We start from the raw sequence: 13280 nt of genomic DNA on the forward strand, positions 1-13280 counted from the left end.
TGAGGGAAGGATGCATCCAGTGACAGCCGTCAGTGGGGGGAGGCAGGGGGTGGGGCCTCCCTGCAGCATCCGGCATAGGGGTGAGCTGTGTGGGACGATGCATCCAGTAACAGCTATCAGTGGGGGGAGGCAGGAGACAGGGGCTCCCTGCAGCATCAGGCATAGGGGTGAGTTGTGTGGGAAGGATGCATCCAGTGACAGCTGTCAGTGGGGGGAGGCAGGGGCTCCCTGCATCATTGGGCATAGGGGTGAGCTGTGTGGGATGGATGCATCCAGGGACAGCTGCCAGTGGAGGGAGGCAGGGGGTGAGGCCTCCCTGCAGCATGACATGGGGGTGAGCTGTGAGGGAAGGATGCAGAGTGTGACAGCTGTCAGTGGAGGGAGGCAGGGGGTGGGGCCTCCCTGCAGCATAAGACATAGGGGTGAGCTGTGAGGGATGGAAGAATGCATCCAGTGACAACTGTCAGTGGAGGGAGGCAGGGGGTGGGGCCTCCCTGCAGCATAAGCAATAGGGGTGAGATGTGAAGGAAGGATGCGTCCAGTGACAGCTGTAAGTTGAAGGGGGGGGGGGGGGCAGGGCCTCCCTACAGCATAAGCAATGGGGGTGAGATTTGAGGGAAGGATGCATCCAGTGAAAGCTCAATAGGGGTGAGCTGTGAGGGAAGGATGTATGCAGTCACAGCTGTCAGTGGGGGGAGGCAGGGAATCCCTGCAGCATCAGCAACAGGGGTGAGCTGTGGGGGAAGGATGCATCCAGTGACACTGACCTTAGTCCATCTTAGCAGAGATTGCTTCTCAAAAAAAGAAAAAACACCAGCCAACAAATAGCAGATACAACCTATGGTTCTCCTGCTATTGAGCAACTACAAATAACTTTGTAAATGATTGACAGCAAGACACCATAAAGACAGCCAGAAATATAATTTTATACACTTACCAGATGTATTTTATTTCCACCTTGGCGTGTTAGAACAACATGATGTTGTGGGTGCATTCCCCCCCCCCCCCCTTCTTCAGGGGCATAATAATAACTATGCACCTGAAGAAATGTGTGAAATATTGTGTTGTTCAGGCTGATATGTCACAGTGGGGGAAAAAAAAGCAGCTAAGATTAGAAAATAAGATTATAGGTCTCCAAATGTTTGTGGTGTGTTGTCTACAATCAGTTACAAAGTGCATTGCAGTGATAATAGAATAAGTAGAGACTGTGGATTCTAGAGCTCTACTGACTCTTGTAGTAAGAGATCAAGGATATATACGTTCTGTATACATATGCTTTAGAACTAGAAATGTCACCATCACAAAAACCACCAGATGCCCAACAGTGATCTATACACTACTACCCAAGATGAACTGTGGATCTCCAGATGTAGTCCTATATGGTATTAGCTTCCCGCTAGGTCATTTAAGCTAAAACAACCTACCGGGTGCCATCCCCACCCGCAGGTGGGAAAAATAGCTGAGCAGCGGTCACCGCCGTTTAATAGATACCAGGAGCATGCTCCCGGGATCTATTCACTAACACAGGAGAACTTGGGGGCAGCCCAGTATGTCCATAAGTGCCGGGCAGGCCCCCAAGAGTAATTAAAAGGGGCACCCTTTTCTCATGGCCATAGGAGTGCCCCTTTCTAGGTCCGGTGCCTTGTCCAGCGCCAGACCTAGAATGAACACTGTGGTATGCAGTCGCAAGGTCAATAGTTAAAATGTCACCAGATACTATGTCGACCTCAGTATGCCCACATGGGTTAAATGCTCTAACTAGCACTGCACTATATCGGGATCCCGGCACACTGAGGTCGACATAGTATATGGAGACATTTTTACTGTTGATCTCCTGTACCCAATCCAAAAGAGAGATATAGAGAGATATATATGTTATATATGACACCCCGGGTGAAGTCAGGGCAGGCACACTGCCAATGCCTTACGATGAAACGTGTTGGGAATAGAGTGGACTTCCTGTGAGCCAATTTGTATCAACAATATCAGATACGCTTCTTTCATGTTTTATATTGTTTGTGCATTTTTTATAACTCTCAATAAATTATTTTGTATTTTATGGTACGCTATGATCTTCTCCGATTCCATTTTATATGGTGAATTTACACATTCCTATGCTTTGGAGTTGATAGAAATCACAGGAAGAAGCTTTGCCAAGATTGGCTCAAATAAGCATTAATTATGTTGATTTTAGGTACAGGACCACACCAAACACATTTATATTTTTGGATGTCACATTGGTTGTTTTCTCTATTAAGATATTAGACTTTTATTTTATTTGGATTTGCAAACTGAGCTGCCCCTCTGATGCTGAGGATTTGTGTACATTAGGTTTTTGGATTGATATAAAGCGCCACAGTTCTATTATTTTTGTGTAAAATATATTATATATATATATATATATACATACACATACATACATAAACACACACAGTCTTTTTCATGTAGAAGACCATGTTGAAAATAAGTGCGAATAAAATGATAGCGTCACTAAATACCATACTACCAGTCCAGTGTAAAGGTTTCAGATTTTAACAAAGAGCAAACACCTCACCTTTACTCCTTGGATGAGGCCATTCATCAGAAATGTGTGCTTTGGGAACGTTTCATGTAAAACCTGCGTGGGACACGACAAACATGGGGACAGCATGTGTTATTTTAATGCTCAGGAAACAGATCTGAATACAACTCTTCGCATGTATCAGTACAGGAAAGGGTGACAGTGACTCATAATGTAGATTGTGAGCAACTTGTACCTCAGCTAAAACAACAAAAAACATCACACACATTTGGATGAAGTGAGAACGCACACTGAATTAAAATAAACTACAAATTCAGATAATGATGTTCACTTACCTGGCAGACATCTGTAACCCTAAATTTATGGGACCACTATAGTTCCTCTAGTCATGCACCTTATGCCTAGCTGGCAACTTACTGAAAGTGCTTTACTAGAGTGACTCTGGATGCACTTGCTAACTTAGTTTTTGGATTGCTATGTAATCCTCCTTGTCCTGTTTCCTATATCCCTCTTCCCTTTCAATTATTATAAAACAAGTAAAATGATTGTTTAAAAAAAAAAAAAAAAAAAAGGAATAAAAGCAAATGACTAGCTGCAGATGTTTTATTGGGTGTATCAAACCACTTACATAACCTCAAAAATGCTTCCTGCAGTTATTTCAAGAATATAACTTTATGTGGTCTGTTCTGTTGAGCTTTATCACATTTGAATTGCTTACTTAATTGTTCTATAATAGTCCTAGAGCCACTTTATAGCTACTACACTTGAAACAAATTGATCAAATTTGCAAAAATGAATACTATAACAGTCACAAATAAACATATAAACATTCCCAAACTGTGATTATGTTGTATTAACAATACAGCCAAGCAAATGATCTATTATCAGCGAGTTCAGACAGGGGCACAGTGGCATTGGTTTTCATAGAACATAAAGACACCTGGTGGGCATAAGTATAAATATTATTGTAGCTCTCCCTTTTTTTTTTTTCCTATTTAAACATAAACCCTCATTTTATTGGTCATTGGGTGGAAGTCAAGTATTTTTTGTGCACTACTGAGCAAAGGGCGCCCGACGGCGCAATTCAATTGCTGCGTAAATTGGGTGCGAGTGTCGCGGGAGACGACATTTGTGCTGGCAGCCTCCTGAGGTAGTGAGCAGAAGTGTGTAAAGTTCGTGTTTTGGGCACCCCAACCAGTACTTTAGACAGGTTCAGCCACTTTACACAGCTAAAACCTATGCTTTTGGGTGCGACAAGCACGATAGTTAACAGACACCCAAAACAATTGATTTGCCCTGTCGGTCACCCATTAATTATCGTTGTCCAAAAAATTATTAAACCGCCCCCATTAATTCTCTGAGTTGATGGAATTATTCCGGCTAGATTTTCACACAAAGAAAAGGAACATAGTAAGTGTGAGCTCAAGTGAAAAAAATAAAATAAAAAAAGTCATACTTAAATCACAAGACCAAATAGACAAATAAAAATCTTTACAAAATAAACAAAATAACGATAGAAAAAAAATCAGCATGCAGGTACTTTTATTAAATAAAACACTAGAGAGTCACTGCATGTGACTCTGTTACCAGACGCACCTCTTTTGGATTGAATATAATATGTTATGAACAAATCTTACAAAATCAAACAATATACTAAAACAACCAAAATTTTACATATGCTGCTCCCCAATAAGAAAATCTGGATTGCTGCAAATCAAAATAGATATATTATATGTGCAAACAATTAAGCACAATGGGTGTGCATTTTAACCAGAACACACAAGATCAGAAAAACATGCATTAAAAACATATAATTTATTGCACATAGACTAAAAGATAATGCGTTCCTCAAAATGAAGTCATATTTTTTTATATGTCAAAGCAATTATTTGTTAGTCCACAAAACTAGGATATTGGTAATAAAGTATCCAAAGCAGTACTTTTATTAGATAGATAGATTTAATTGAACAGCGTAGTGCTTAAACACATGTTAATTACAGAAATAATTTAGGCATAATCCCCACATGAACTTACCACCAAGGTTGGAGCAGTAAGCAAGCCCCAAGCAAAGAACTCAAGGAAGATCACGATGACTGCATGATAGACGCTGGGAGAACCAAACCCCTGAGGCTTGAGAGACACAAAGTGAATATTAGAGGCAAAGGAGTCATAAAATAAACTAGTTTTAATTAAGCAGAGTATCAACTGCCAATGTGTAAAACCTAGGGGTAAATATAATAACCTGCGACTTGTGTGAGTTCCCAGCGAGTCTGCCCAATGTTTTAAAGGAACAATCATTTAAAAGACAAAACCAACCTGGTTTTGCACTTTAAATGATTGCCCCTTTAAAACTTTGGGCTGATTCGCAGAGAACTCACAGAGTTCTACCAGTCACAGGCTATTACATTCACCCTCTAAAATTAAACTGCCAAGGTGAAACAACTCATCATGGAGTTAAACTAAACAAGAAAAAAAAATGGCATTTAACAGGCACTGGAGACTTGAATAATAAACAGAATCTACAAAAATATATAATAAGGGAATGTTAAAGGGCAAAAGGTAGAAAACAAGACAATTGTGCCATATCTTTAAATTAATATGTTAGATACACAAACATGTTTAAAATTCTCCCTGCCAAAAGGGCCACAAATCACACATGCCGCAGACAGCCAGTTCACAAATCACACATGCCGCAGACGGCCAGTTCACAAATCACACATGCCGCAGACGGCCAGTTCACAAATCACACATGCCGCAGACAGCCAGTTCACAAATCACACATGCCGCAGACAGCCAGTTCACAAATCACACATGCCGCAGACAGCCAGTTCACAAATCACACATGCCTCAGACAGCCAGTTCACAAATCACACATGCCTCAGAAGGAATCGATATGATATCCCGGCGGCTGAATAACCGCAGGTTCAAATACCAACGCCGGAAGCCCGATCGTCCAGGATGCCGACAGGGGCGGTAAGTACCCTAAACCCTCCCCCGACTTACTCTTCCTTGGTGGTGCCTAACCCTAACCCCTCCTTCCCACACCCTCCTAACCCTCCCCGGGGGGTGTCTAACCCTAACCTCCCACCAATGGTGCCTAACCCTCCCAGGGAATGCCTAGCCATAATCTCCCCCCCGGGGTGCCTAAACCTAACCCCCCCATCCCTGGGCTTAGTATCATACTTACCCATCTTCTTACCTTCAGGATGCAGACGTCGGTATCCCAATCCTCTTCTGGATATTGTCGTCGGCATTATGCCGGGCGTCGGGATTCCGGCATCGATATATCGACGCCCGGGATGCCGTCCCCCGGCATATTAAACGTATACCGCCTCAGACAGCCAGTTCACAACTCACACATGCCTCAGATAGCCAGTTCACAAAGCAACAATGACAACAGTGAGCTGTGCAACAAATTACACAGGAAATGAAAGTAGACTCAGTCTTCACTGCCTAGGCCTAAGCTATATGCAGGAGGAAATTAAACTGCTCACTGTATATGCAGTCATGTACTGCCTGGGAATTAAATTGCCCAAATCAGACAAGGAGAGCTCTTAATTTAACTCAAACTATGATGTTCAAACAAAAAAAAAAGTTTACTTAACATACAAATGAGAATAAAAGAGAAAGCAAGAAAAACAAAGTATTATAGTGGATACAGTATACCAAAAATAATTAAGCACAGCATGGACCCTATCGCTGTATAGCTGGAGTAAGGCTCATTCAGGATATAACTTACCGAGCCGCCGTCTTTGATGATAATTTTTTTGGCGAGGAGAACACTGCGGTTCACTCTCTTCTTTTTCTTCCCCTGAGTCATTTTCACATCACTATGGTCCTGGCAACATTCACCCACAAAGGTACCTTAAATGATGTAACAAAGTCTGATGGTACAAGAATGATTGGCCCCAACATATTAAATCCAGAGTGTAAACCTCACAGGGAATTGTATTCAAATGCAAGTATAGTATTGTATTATTAAGACCTAAGCATGAACAATACATTTATAAAGAGTTGGGAACGTGGCATGCTAAGACACAATCATGGTAACAAGACAAAACTAAGAAGTGCCTTAATGCCATGTATTGCTTACTTGTCCCACAGATCCTGGGGTATCTTGCTCAGTATCTATTGTCACTAGATCAGGAAGAAACTGGTACACCATCTCAAATCCAGTATTTGCCAACATCTGCATTTTAATGTTATGTCTGACATCTACCATGGTAAAACTACACTCTGTTCTGTACCTTATGGTATTATATGTATGCAAAACTGAAGTGTAAACATAAGTAAACAAAAAGATGGCACAGCATAATCCTGCCTCTCAATATATGTAGAGTATAGGAATATAGGGAAGGGGGGGGGGGGGGGCTGACAGGAAACATTTAATGACATCGGCAGATGGAAAAAAAGATCAATTACACAAAAATAAATACAGTCAAGATTACTATTCTGAGAGAAAGGAAGAAAATGGAATAGTAGAAGAATCTGTGTACTGAGACTGGTAGAATCCAGATGAAAATGGTCTCAGACAAGTCTGTTAAATATTTAATCTAAACAATTTGTTCGAACAACAGTTGTTGTCCATTTTACGGCGTTTGGGAGCAAATTGCTGATTGTCATTTGCTTTCATACCTTACCAGGTTTTCATTCCAACCAATCAACTAGTTGGCTGGTTGGACAGAATCTTTAGATGTGTGGCCAGCTTAATTAAGGGCCTGATTTAGAAACAGACGGTAATGCAAACACAACTTCATACTCTCATGGATCACAGTTGCTAAAATATGCTAATGCCTTTCAAAGCACAGCCGAGCATAGGTAACCCCACTGCTGCCTTCTCATATCCGTACAACAGCGTAAACATCAGTACCATCAAAGTACATCGGGCAGTCACGTAGCATGCAAGTCAAGTCTGACCATCGGCAAACACTGCAGCTCTCCTGACACAGAGGGGGCGCATGCTGCACAGGAGATCGCAGTAACTAATTTATGCACGCTCACGAAACTGTGTTTAAATGGTTACACACGCCTGCATTTTTATAACCACCCCCAAATGCTAACTACCCGTCACTTTGTGAGTGGGTCCTCTGTGCATGAGTGATTGCAATGCAAGCGCTGTGTGCGGGCAGTACGGCGCTCCATCTGCATAAAACTAACCATTGCGTCCATCTCTGAATCAGGGCCTAACACAGCAGGATCCCATTACAGAGAGAGAGACAAAAAAGTGACAGCAAGATCCATTTACCAATAGAGGGGCATACAAAAGTGACAGCAAGATCCATTTACCAATAAAGGGGCACACAAAAGTGACAGCAGGATCCATTTACCGATAGAGGGGTACACAAAGTAATAGCAGGATAGACAATGTATGAATATAAAGATCAGGATGCATTTAATGAGCAATAGACACTAAACAGATGCCCAGATATAACATTCCAGCATACATACACTGAGCATGTTATAGTGTTACTGACAATGTTGAACAATGTTGTAGTGATACTACAAATTATATTATTACTAAGAAGTCGTGTTACTGTGTTGGTGACAATATTGTAGTGACACCAAGGGGACGACTGAACTGTTCTGACTAATGGGCACCCGACAGAGCAATTCAATAGTGCTCCGTTCGGGCATGATACTTGCTGGCGTCAGCATTTCTGCTTGCACCCTCCTGAGATGGCAACCAGAAATGTGCGATAAGTCTGTGGTTTGGGCAACTATTACTGAGCTTTTAGAGAAAATCACTTGAAAACAGACATGGCTTTATTGGCCAAATTATACTAATTAAACCCAAGCAAGGGGATTTTTCTCTACACTTTCACCGGCTCTGGAGATGCACACATAAAAATCCAAATTTCTTTAAATAATGCAATGTGAGATGGATTGCAAATGTAATTTGCGTGCGAGTTTGCTAGCAGGACCCAACTTGCACCTAATAGAATTGACCTCTAGAAGGGATATAATTGCTGAGTTGTAGTGTTATTGCACTGGTGACAACGTTGTAGTGACATTAAAAGTGATATTAATACAGAGTTTTAGTATTAGAATGTTGTGACACTATTTCTGAAGTAGTGTTTTGAGTTGGTTACAATGTTGCAGTGACACCATTGCTGAGTAGAAAACCCCCCAGGATACCACCCACTTCTATTCACATCGATTTTCTTCTATATATGGCTGATATTTACCACAAAATAGAGGTGGGGTTTACAGGATTAAATTAAAAGTAGTTAGCGCTTTACATAATGAGAATACAGGAACATCCCCATTGAAATGAAGAAAATTTGTGTTGACCAATCATATCATTTGGGGGGGAATTTAAAGCGAATTTTTGGTTTAGCCCAGACACACCTTGATAAAGGCTCTATGACAGCTGAAACGCGTTGGTGATCTGAGGAGTAGCTGTTCCAGACCAAGGCTAGAAAGGGGTGGATTCTTGAACCCAGGAGGTACCCTGTTGTTACAAATCCCTTGTGTTTGTTTACACCTTGAAATCTGGTACGCAGCCTCAGTGTTTTTAAACAAATTTTGTCAGAAATAAAACTGTATTACACTATTGTGGCCCTTCCTTGTCTCCCTTTATATCTTTGAGGAACAAGAGGACACGACGGTGTATGTGAAGAAAGCTTATCTATGACATTTGTGACGTTTGGGCAAACCATTTTTATTTAAGAAGAGGATCCATAAGCATGAACTTATCATAAGACATTGACATTTGACTATCGTTTTTTCAGATTCTACCCATTGATTTAAGTGGGGGTTATGAATAAATCACCACCCTAATCATATTGGTACCAATTGAAGGTTTTGCGCAAGGTTCCCCTGTGTTTTATCTTTAGTATTAGAATGTTGTGACACTATTTCTGAAGTAGTGTTTTTAGTTGGTTGCAATGACACCATTGCTGAGTAGATAACCCCCCAGGATACCACCCACTTCTATAGTGAAGTGGTCAATCAGGGACTTGATGATGCTGCCCAATGTGGCAAATTGTGGAAGTAAACAGTAGGGAAGGTGCCACAGTGGTGTAATTTGTGAAGCCAGGCCCCAGCACCTCCCACTTATACCTCCCCTCTTGGAGCCCCTAGTGGGGAGGTGTTAAAAATAGGCAAGTATTGTGTTGGTGACAATGTTGTAGTGACACCAGAGATTCTATTATTGATAAACAGCGATAAAGTGTAGGAAACAATTAGCATTCCCGCTAGGCTGTTTTAATGGGGCGCCGCACCCTGCCTGATTTCAAAGGGGCAGAATGCACTCTGCTAAAGCAGCCTGCGGGTGCCATCCCAAACCGCAGGCTGCAGTGTCCCGTGGATGGTGAAAACTGCGGTGTAGTGAGTAAGTGCTGGGCAGGCCCCCAAGAGAACAAAAGGGGGTGTCTTAAGACATACCCCCGTTTCTCGTGGCTGCAGCCCCTTTTCGGGCGCGTGCAGTTTCTCTATTTCCAACGCCGTACCTAGAGTGAACACTAAACAATGCTGTAGCGATGCTAAAAGTGATATTATATCCGAGTAGTAGTGTTATTGTGTTGGTGACATTATAAAACAAGTGACATTACTGAATCGTAGCATTACAGAGTTGATGACATTGTTGGGATGATTCAATTCAGAGGGATATTCAACTGCGCACATATACAGTACACTGAATATCGCTAGTTCTCATCTGCTCCTATATGGTGCACAAGGAAATACTGGTGATGTTGCTAGCTGCGATGTGGTGTTCCGGAACGAAATTGCCATTGTGCTCAATTCAATCTGACCCTAAAAAGTGATACTATTACTTAGCTGTAATGTTGCTGGTCCAAATGTTGCTGTGAAACTACAAGTGATTATTACTAGAAACAGTACTTACATGTTGCTGACAATACTATTGTAACAATAGAAGTGATACTTTCACAGAAATGTACTGTTACTGTGTAGCAGTAAATCATTGGAACTTTAGAATGATGTTATTACTAAGTATATTGACTCTGTTGACTAGAAGTGACACTATTACTGAGTTATAGTGTTGTTGGCTATGAAAAAATTAGGTGTAGCATTATTTTATTAATAACAATGCTGTAGTGACACTAGGGGGCCTAATCACTAACGGTAGTTTCCACATGTAAGTAACAGGCCCATTCATTATTAGGATTCAAAAGGGTTGCCTAGTATTCAAACTCTGAAAACTAGACGTTTTCAGAGTGTCTGCGGGAATCAACCCCATCTTCAGTTCAGGTGGTGTTGATTCCCGGAGTCCTGCTTCTTCCTATGGGAAGAGGGATCCGCACCTCCACAGTAAATGCCCTGTAGACGTGCGCATGCCAGACCTCATGCCCCTAGAGGAGATATCACGGAGTTAGTGATAATATTGTAGTGCCACTATAAATTATTTCTGAGCTACAGTGTTACTTTAATGGTGACAATGTTGTAGTGACACTAGAGATTATATTACTACTGAGTTAGTGTGTTATAGTGGTGGTGACAGAAAGAGATGACGCTGTAACGGTGACAATGTTGGAGTGACACTAGAGATTATGGCCCTCATTCAGACCCGGTCGCAAGCGCTGAGCACTCGCAACCGGGTCGATGGTTAGGCCTTGCGGCCGCACTGCGTGTGCGCAAGCCCCGGAGCGAGAAACTCTCTCGCTCCGGAACTCACTACAAAAGGGCCGGCTGTCGATGTTGATCGACAGCTCGGCCTGTTTTGTAGGCATGGCGGGGGGGTGGTTTCACAAACTGAGGCGTTACTTAAGGAACGCCTACCGTTTTGTGGGCGGCCGCACTGACATCAGCAGTGATGTCAGTGGAGAGCTTCCTGCTCGATCAGAGCAGGAAGCTCCCTGGGGCTTGTGGTTGCCGAGACCCAACCTTAGGGTCTCGTCGCAAGCCCCGATGGTCTTGACCATCAACCTGGTCGGTCGCTAAAGCTGTGGGTGATAACCCACAGCTTAGCTAGCGACCAGGAGGCCGCACTTAAACATACAAGCAGCCGCCCTCATTCAGAACGAAGCAAGCGCCTCTGAATGAGTGCCTATATTACTAGTTAGTGTGTTATTGTGGTGGTAACAGTAAGAGATGACGCTGTAACGGTGACAATGTTGTAGTGACACTAGAGATTATATTACTACAGAGTTAGTGTGTTATTGCGGTGGTGACAGTAAGATGACGCTGTAACGGTGACAATGTTGGAGTGACACTATAGGTTATATTACTACTGATGTGTCACTGTGGTAGTGACAGTAGGAGATGAGGCTGTGGTGGAGACAATGTTGCAGTGACGTCAGATGATGTGATTACGGAGTTGTTGTAGTGTTATTGTGGTGGTGACGCTATACAGATGATGTTACTGAGTTGTGGTGGTGACACTAGTGTAGTGTTCCTGTGTGCTAACGAGAAGCTCTTCCCCCTGTGCTACCAGGGTGGGAGCAGAGCGGCACAGACACATGATCAGAGAGACAGAAGAGCGGAGAGATCCCCCGTCTGCCTCCATCTGTCACTTCTGCCACCTGACTCCCGCATGACCACGTACCAGCGGATGTGGCTCTCCTGCCCCTCATCTATGCTGTGACGCCCCCAGGACTTTCCCTCTGTGCTGCCCGCCCGGCCTCTCCTTCCTGCCTACCTGTCTCTCTCCTCCTGCCGCCGCTGCTGCCTCCGCCGCCGCTATCACTCAGCCGCCATGTTGCGCACGCTCCACCTCCCCACGTCACATCGCGCGACCCGCCCATTGGCTGCTTTCGTTCGCACGTGAGCGTCGCGTCACCTCCCTCCCTCTCCCCCGGCCGCGCGGTGAGGGGCGGGGCGAACTCGGAAATGTGACGTCACACATTTTATGCGCGTTCTTTACCTGTGTGTAGAGTATTGAGTCTGTGTACAGTGTACACTACACGCACACAGCGTGTATGAGGCGGCAATGGGCATCGGGCAAGGTGGTTTTCACTGCGTAATTGGGAACACGTAGATGGGATGGGTACGGGATGACGGCGGTCAAAATACCGACGCCGGGTTAGGATGCCGACACATGTCGGTAGGTATCCTAACCCTCTCCCTACTTAACCCTCTCCTTCCGGTGGATAAATGGTTATTTCTCCTTCAGATTTTCTACCTGGAAGTGACGTCATTGAGGGCTGAAGTGCAGTTTCCTGCCCATACTGTCCACCAAAAGAAGAAAGTTGTCCCCTTGCGGGCTCACTTAGCTCGCCACAAGATTATATTCCCTCTCTATGCCCACATGGATGGTAGGGAAAGGCGCTGGACAGTAACTGATGACATCAGGGTACATCTAAGGAAGGGGTTCTAGCTGTAACCGTGCCTAACTTCCCCCGCACCCTAACCCTCCCCCCATAGTGTCTAACCCTAACGCCTAGTGCCTAACCCTCCACCCAACCCTGCTTACTTACTTTTGGGATGCCGGACCCGGGATTCTGACAGGTGTCGGATTTCGGCGTGGATATTCTAAGCCGGGATATTGAATGTATCCTACTATAAATACTATTAGGCATGAGAGTTGTGGGGAAGTGTAGAGTTATTACGACACAGACATTGAAGGCACACATACCTGCCTGGAAAATGAATATACATTATTTATAACCAGGAACATTGGTGAGGTGAGTCCATTGGGGTCTACGCCTGTGCATGAGCCTATTTCTAGTTTGTGCGGAACTACTGCATCTGCCATGGAGCCCCATATCAGATTCAAGAGAATAGCCACAAGAGGAGTGGACAGGCATCACCAAGTCCTATAGATGGGCATTGCAAGAGCAAGATTAAATTGCTGCCATCG

The 13280-nt window shown here is 43.6% G+C and overlaps 1 protein-coding gene across 3 annotated transcripts in view; it reads right to left on the minus strand.

Annotated features, from left to right (window-relative positions):
* The window catches only part of SLC71A1 (solute carrier family 71 member 1), a 29392-nt gene extending 17129 nt beyond the window's left edge, over positions 1 to 12263 (minus strand). The window contains exons 1-4 of one of the 3 annotated variants that reach the window (XM_088481982.1): positions 12120 to 12263; positions 6261 to 6385; positions 4556 to 4651; positions 2555 to 2617 (exon numbers count right to left, since the gene is read on the minus strand). In XM_088481982.1, coding sequence (XP_088338108.1) covers positions 2555 to 2617; positions 4556 to 4651; positions 6261 to 6385; positions 12120 to 12225 — 390 coding nt within the window. In that variant the 5' untranslated portion in view covers positions 12226 to 12263. Of the gene's footprint in view, positions 1 to 2554; positions 2618 to 4555; positions 4652 to 6260; positions 6406 to 12026; positions 12100 to 12119 lie in introns of those variants that run through there. The other 2 variants (XM_088481985.1, XM_088481983.1) reach the window with 2 other exon arrangements.
* Positions 12264 to 13280: the final 1017 nt, after the last annotated feature.

This window comes from Taudactylus pleione, unplaced genomic scaffold (genome assembly GCF_031769625.1).
Source record: "Taudactylus pleione unplaced genomic scaffold, aTauple2 ptg000017l, whole genome shotgun sequence".
Classification (NCBI taxonomy): Eukaryota; Metazoa; Chordata; class Amphibia; order Anura; family Myobatrachidae; genus Taudactylus; species Taudactylus pleione.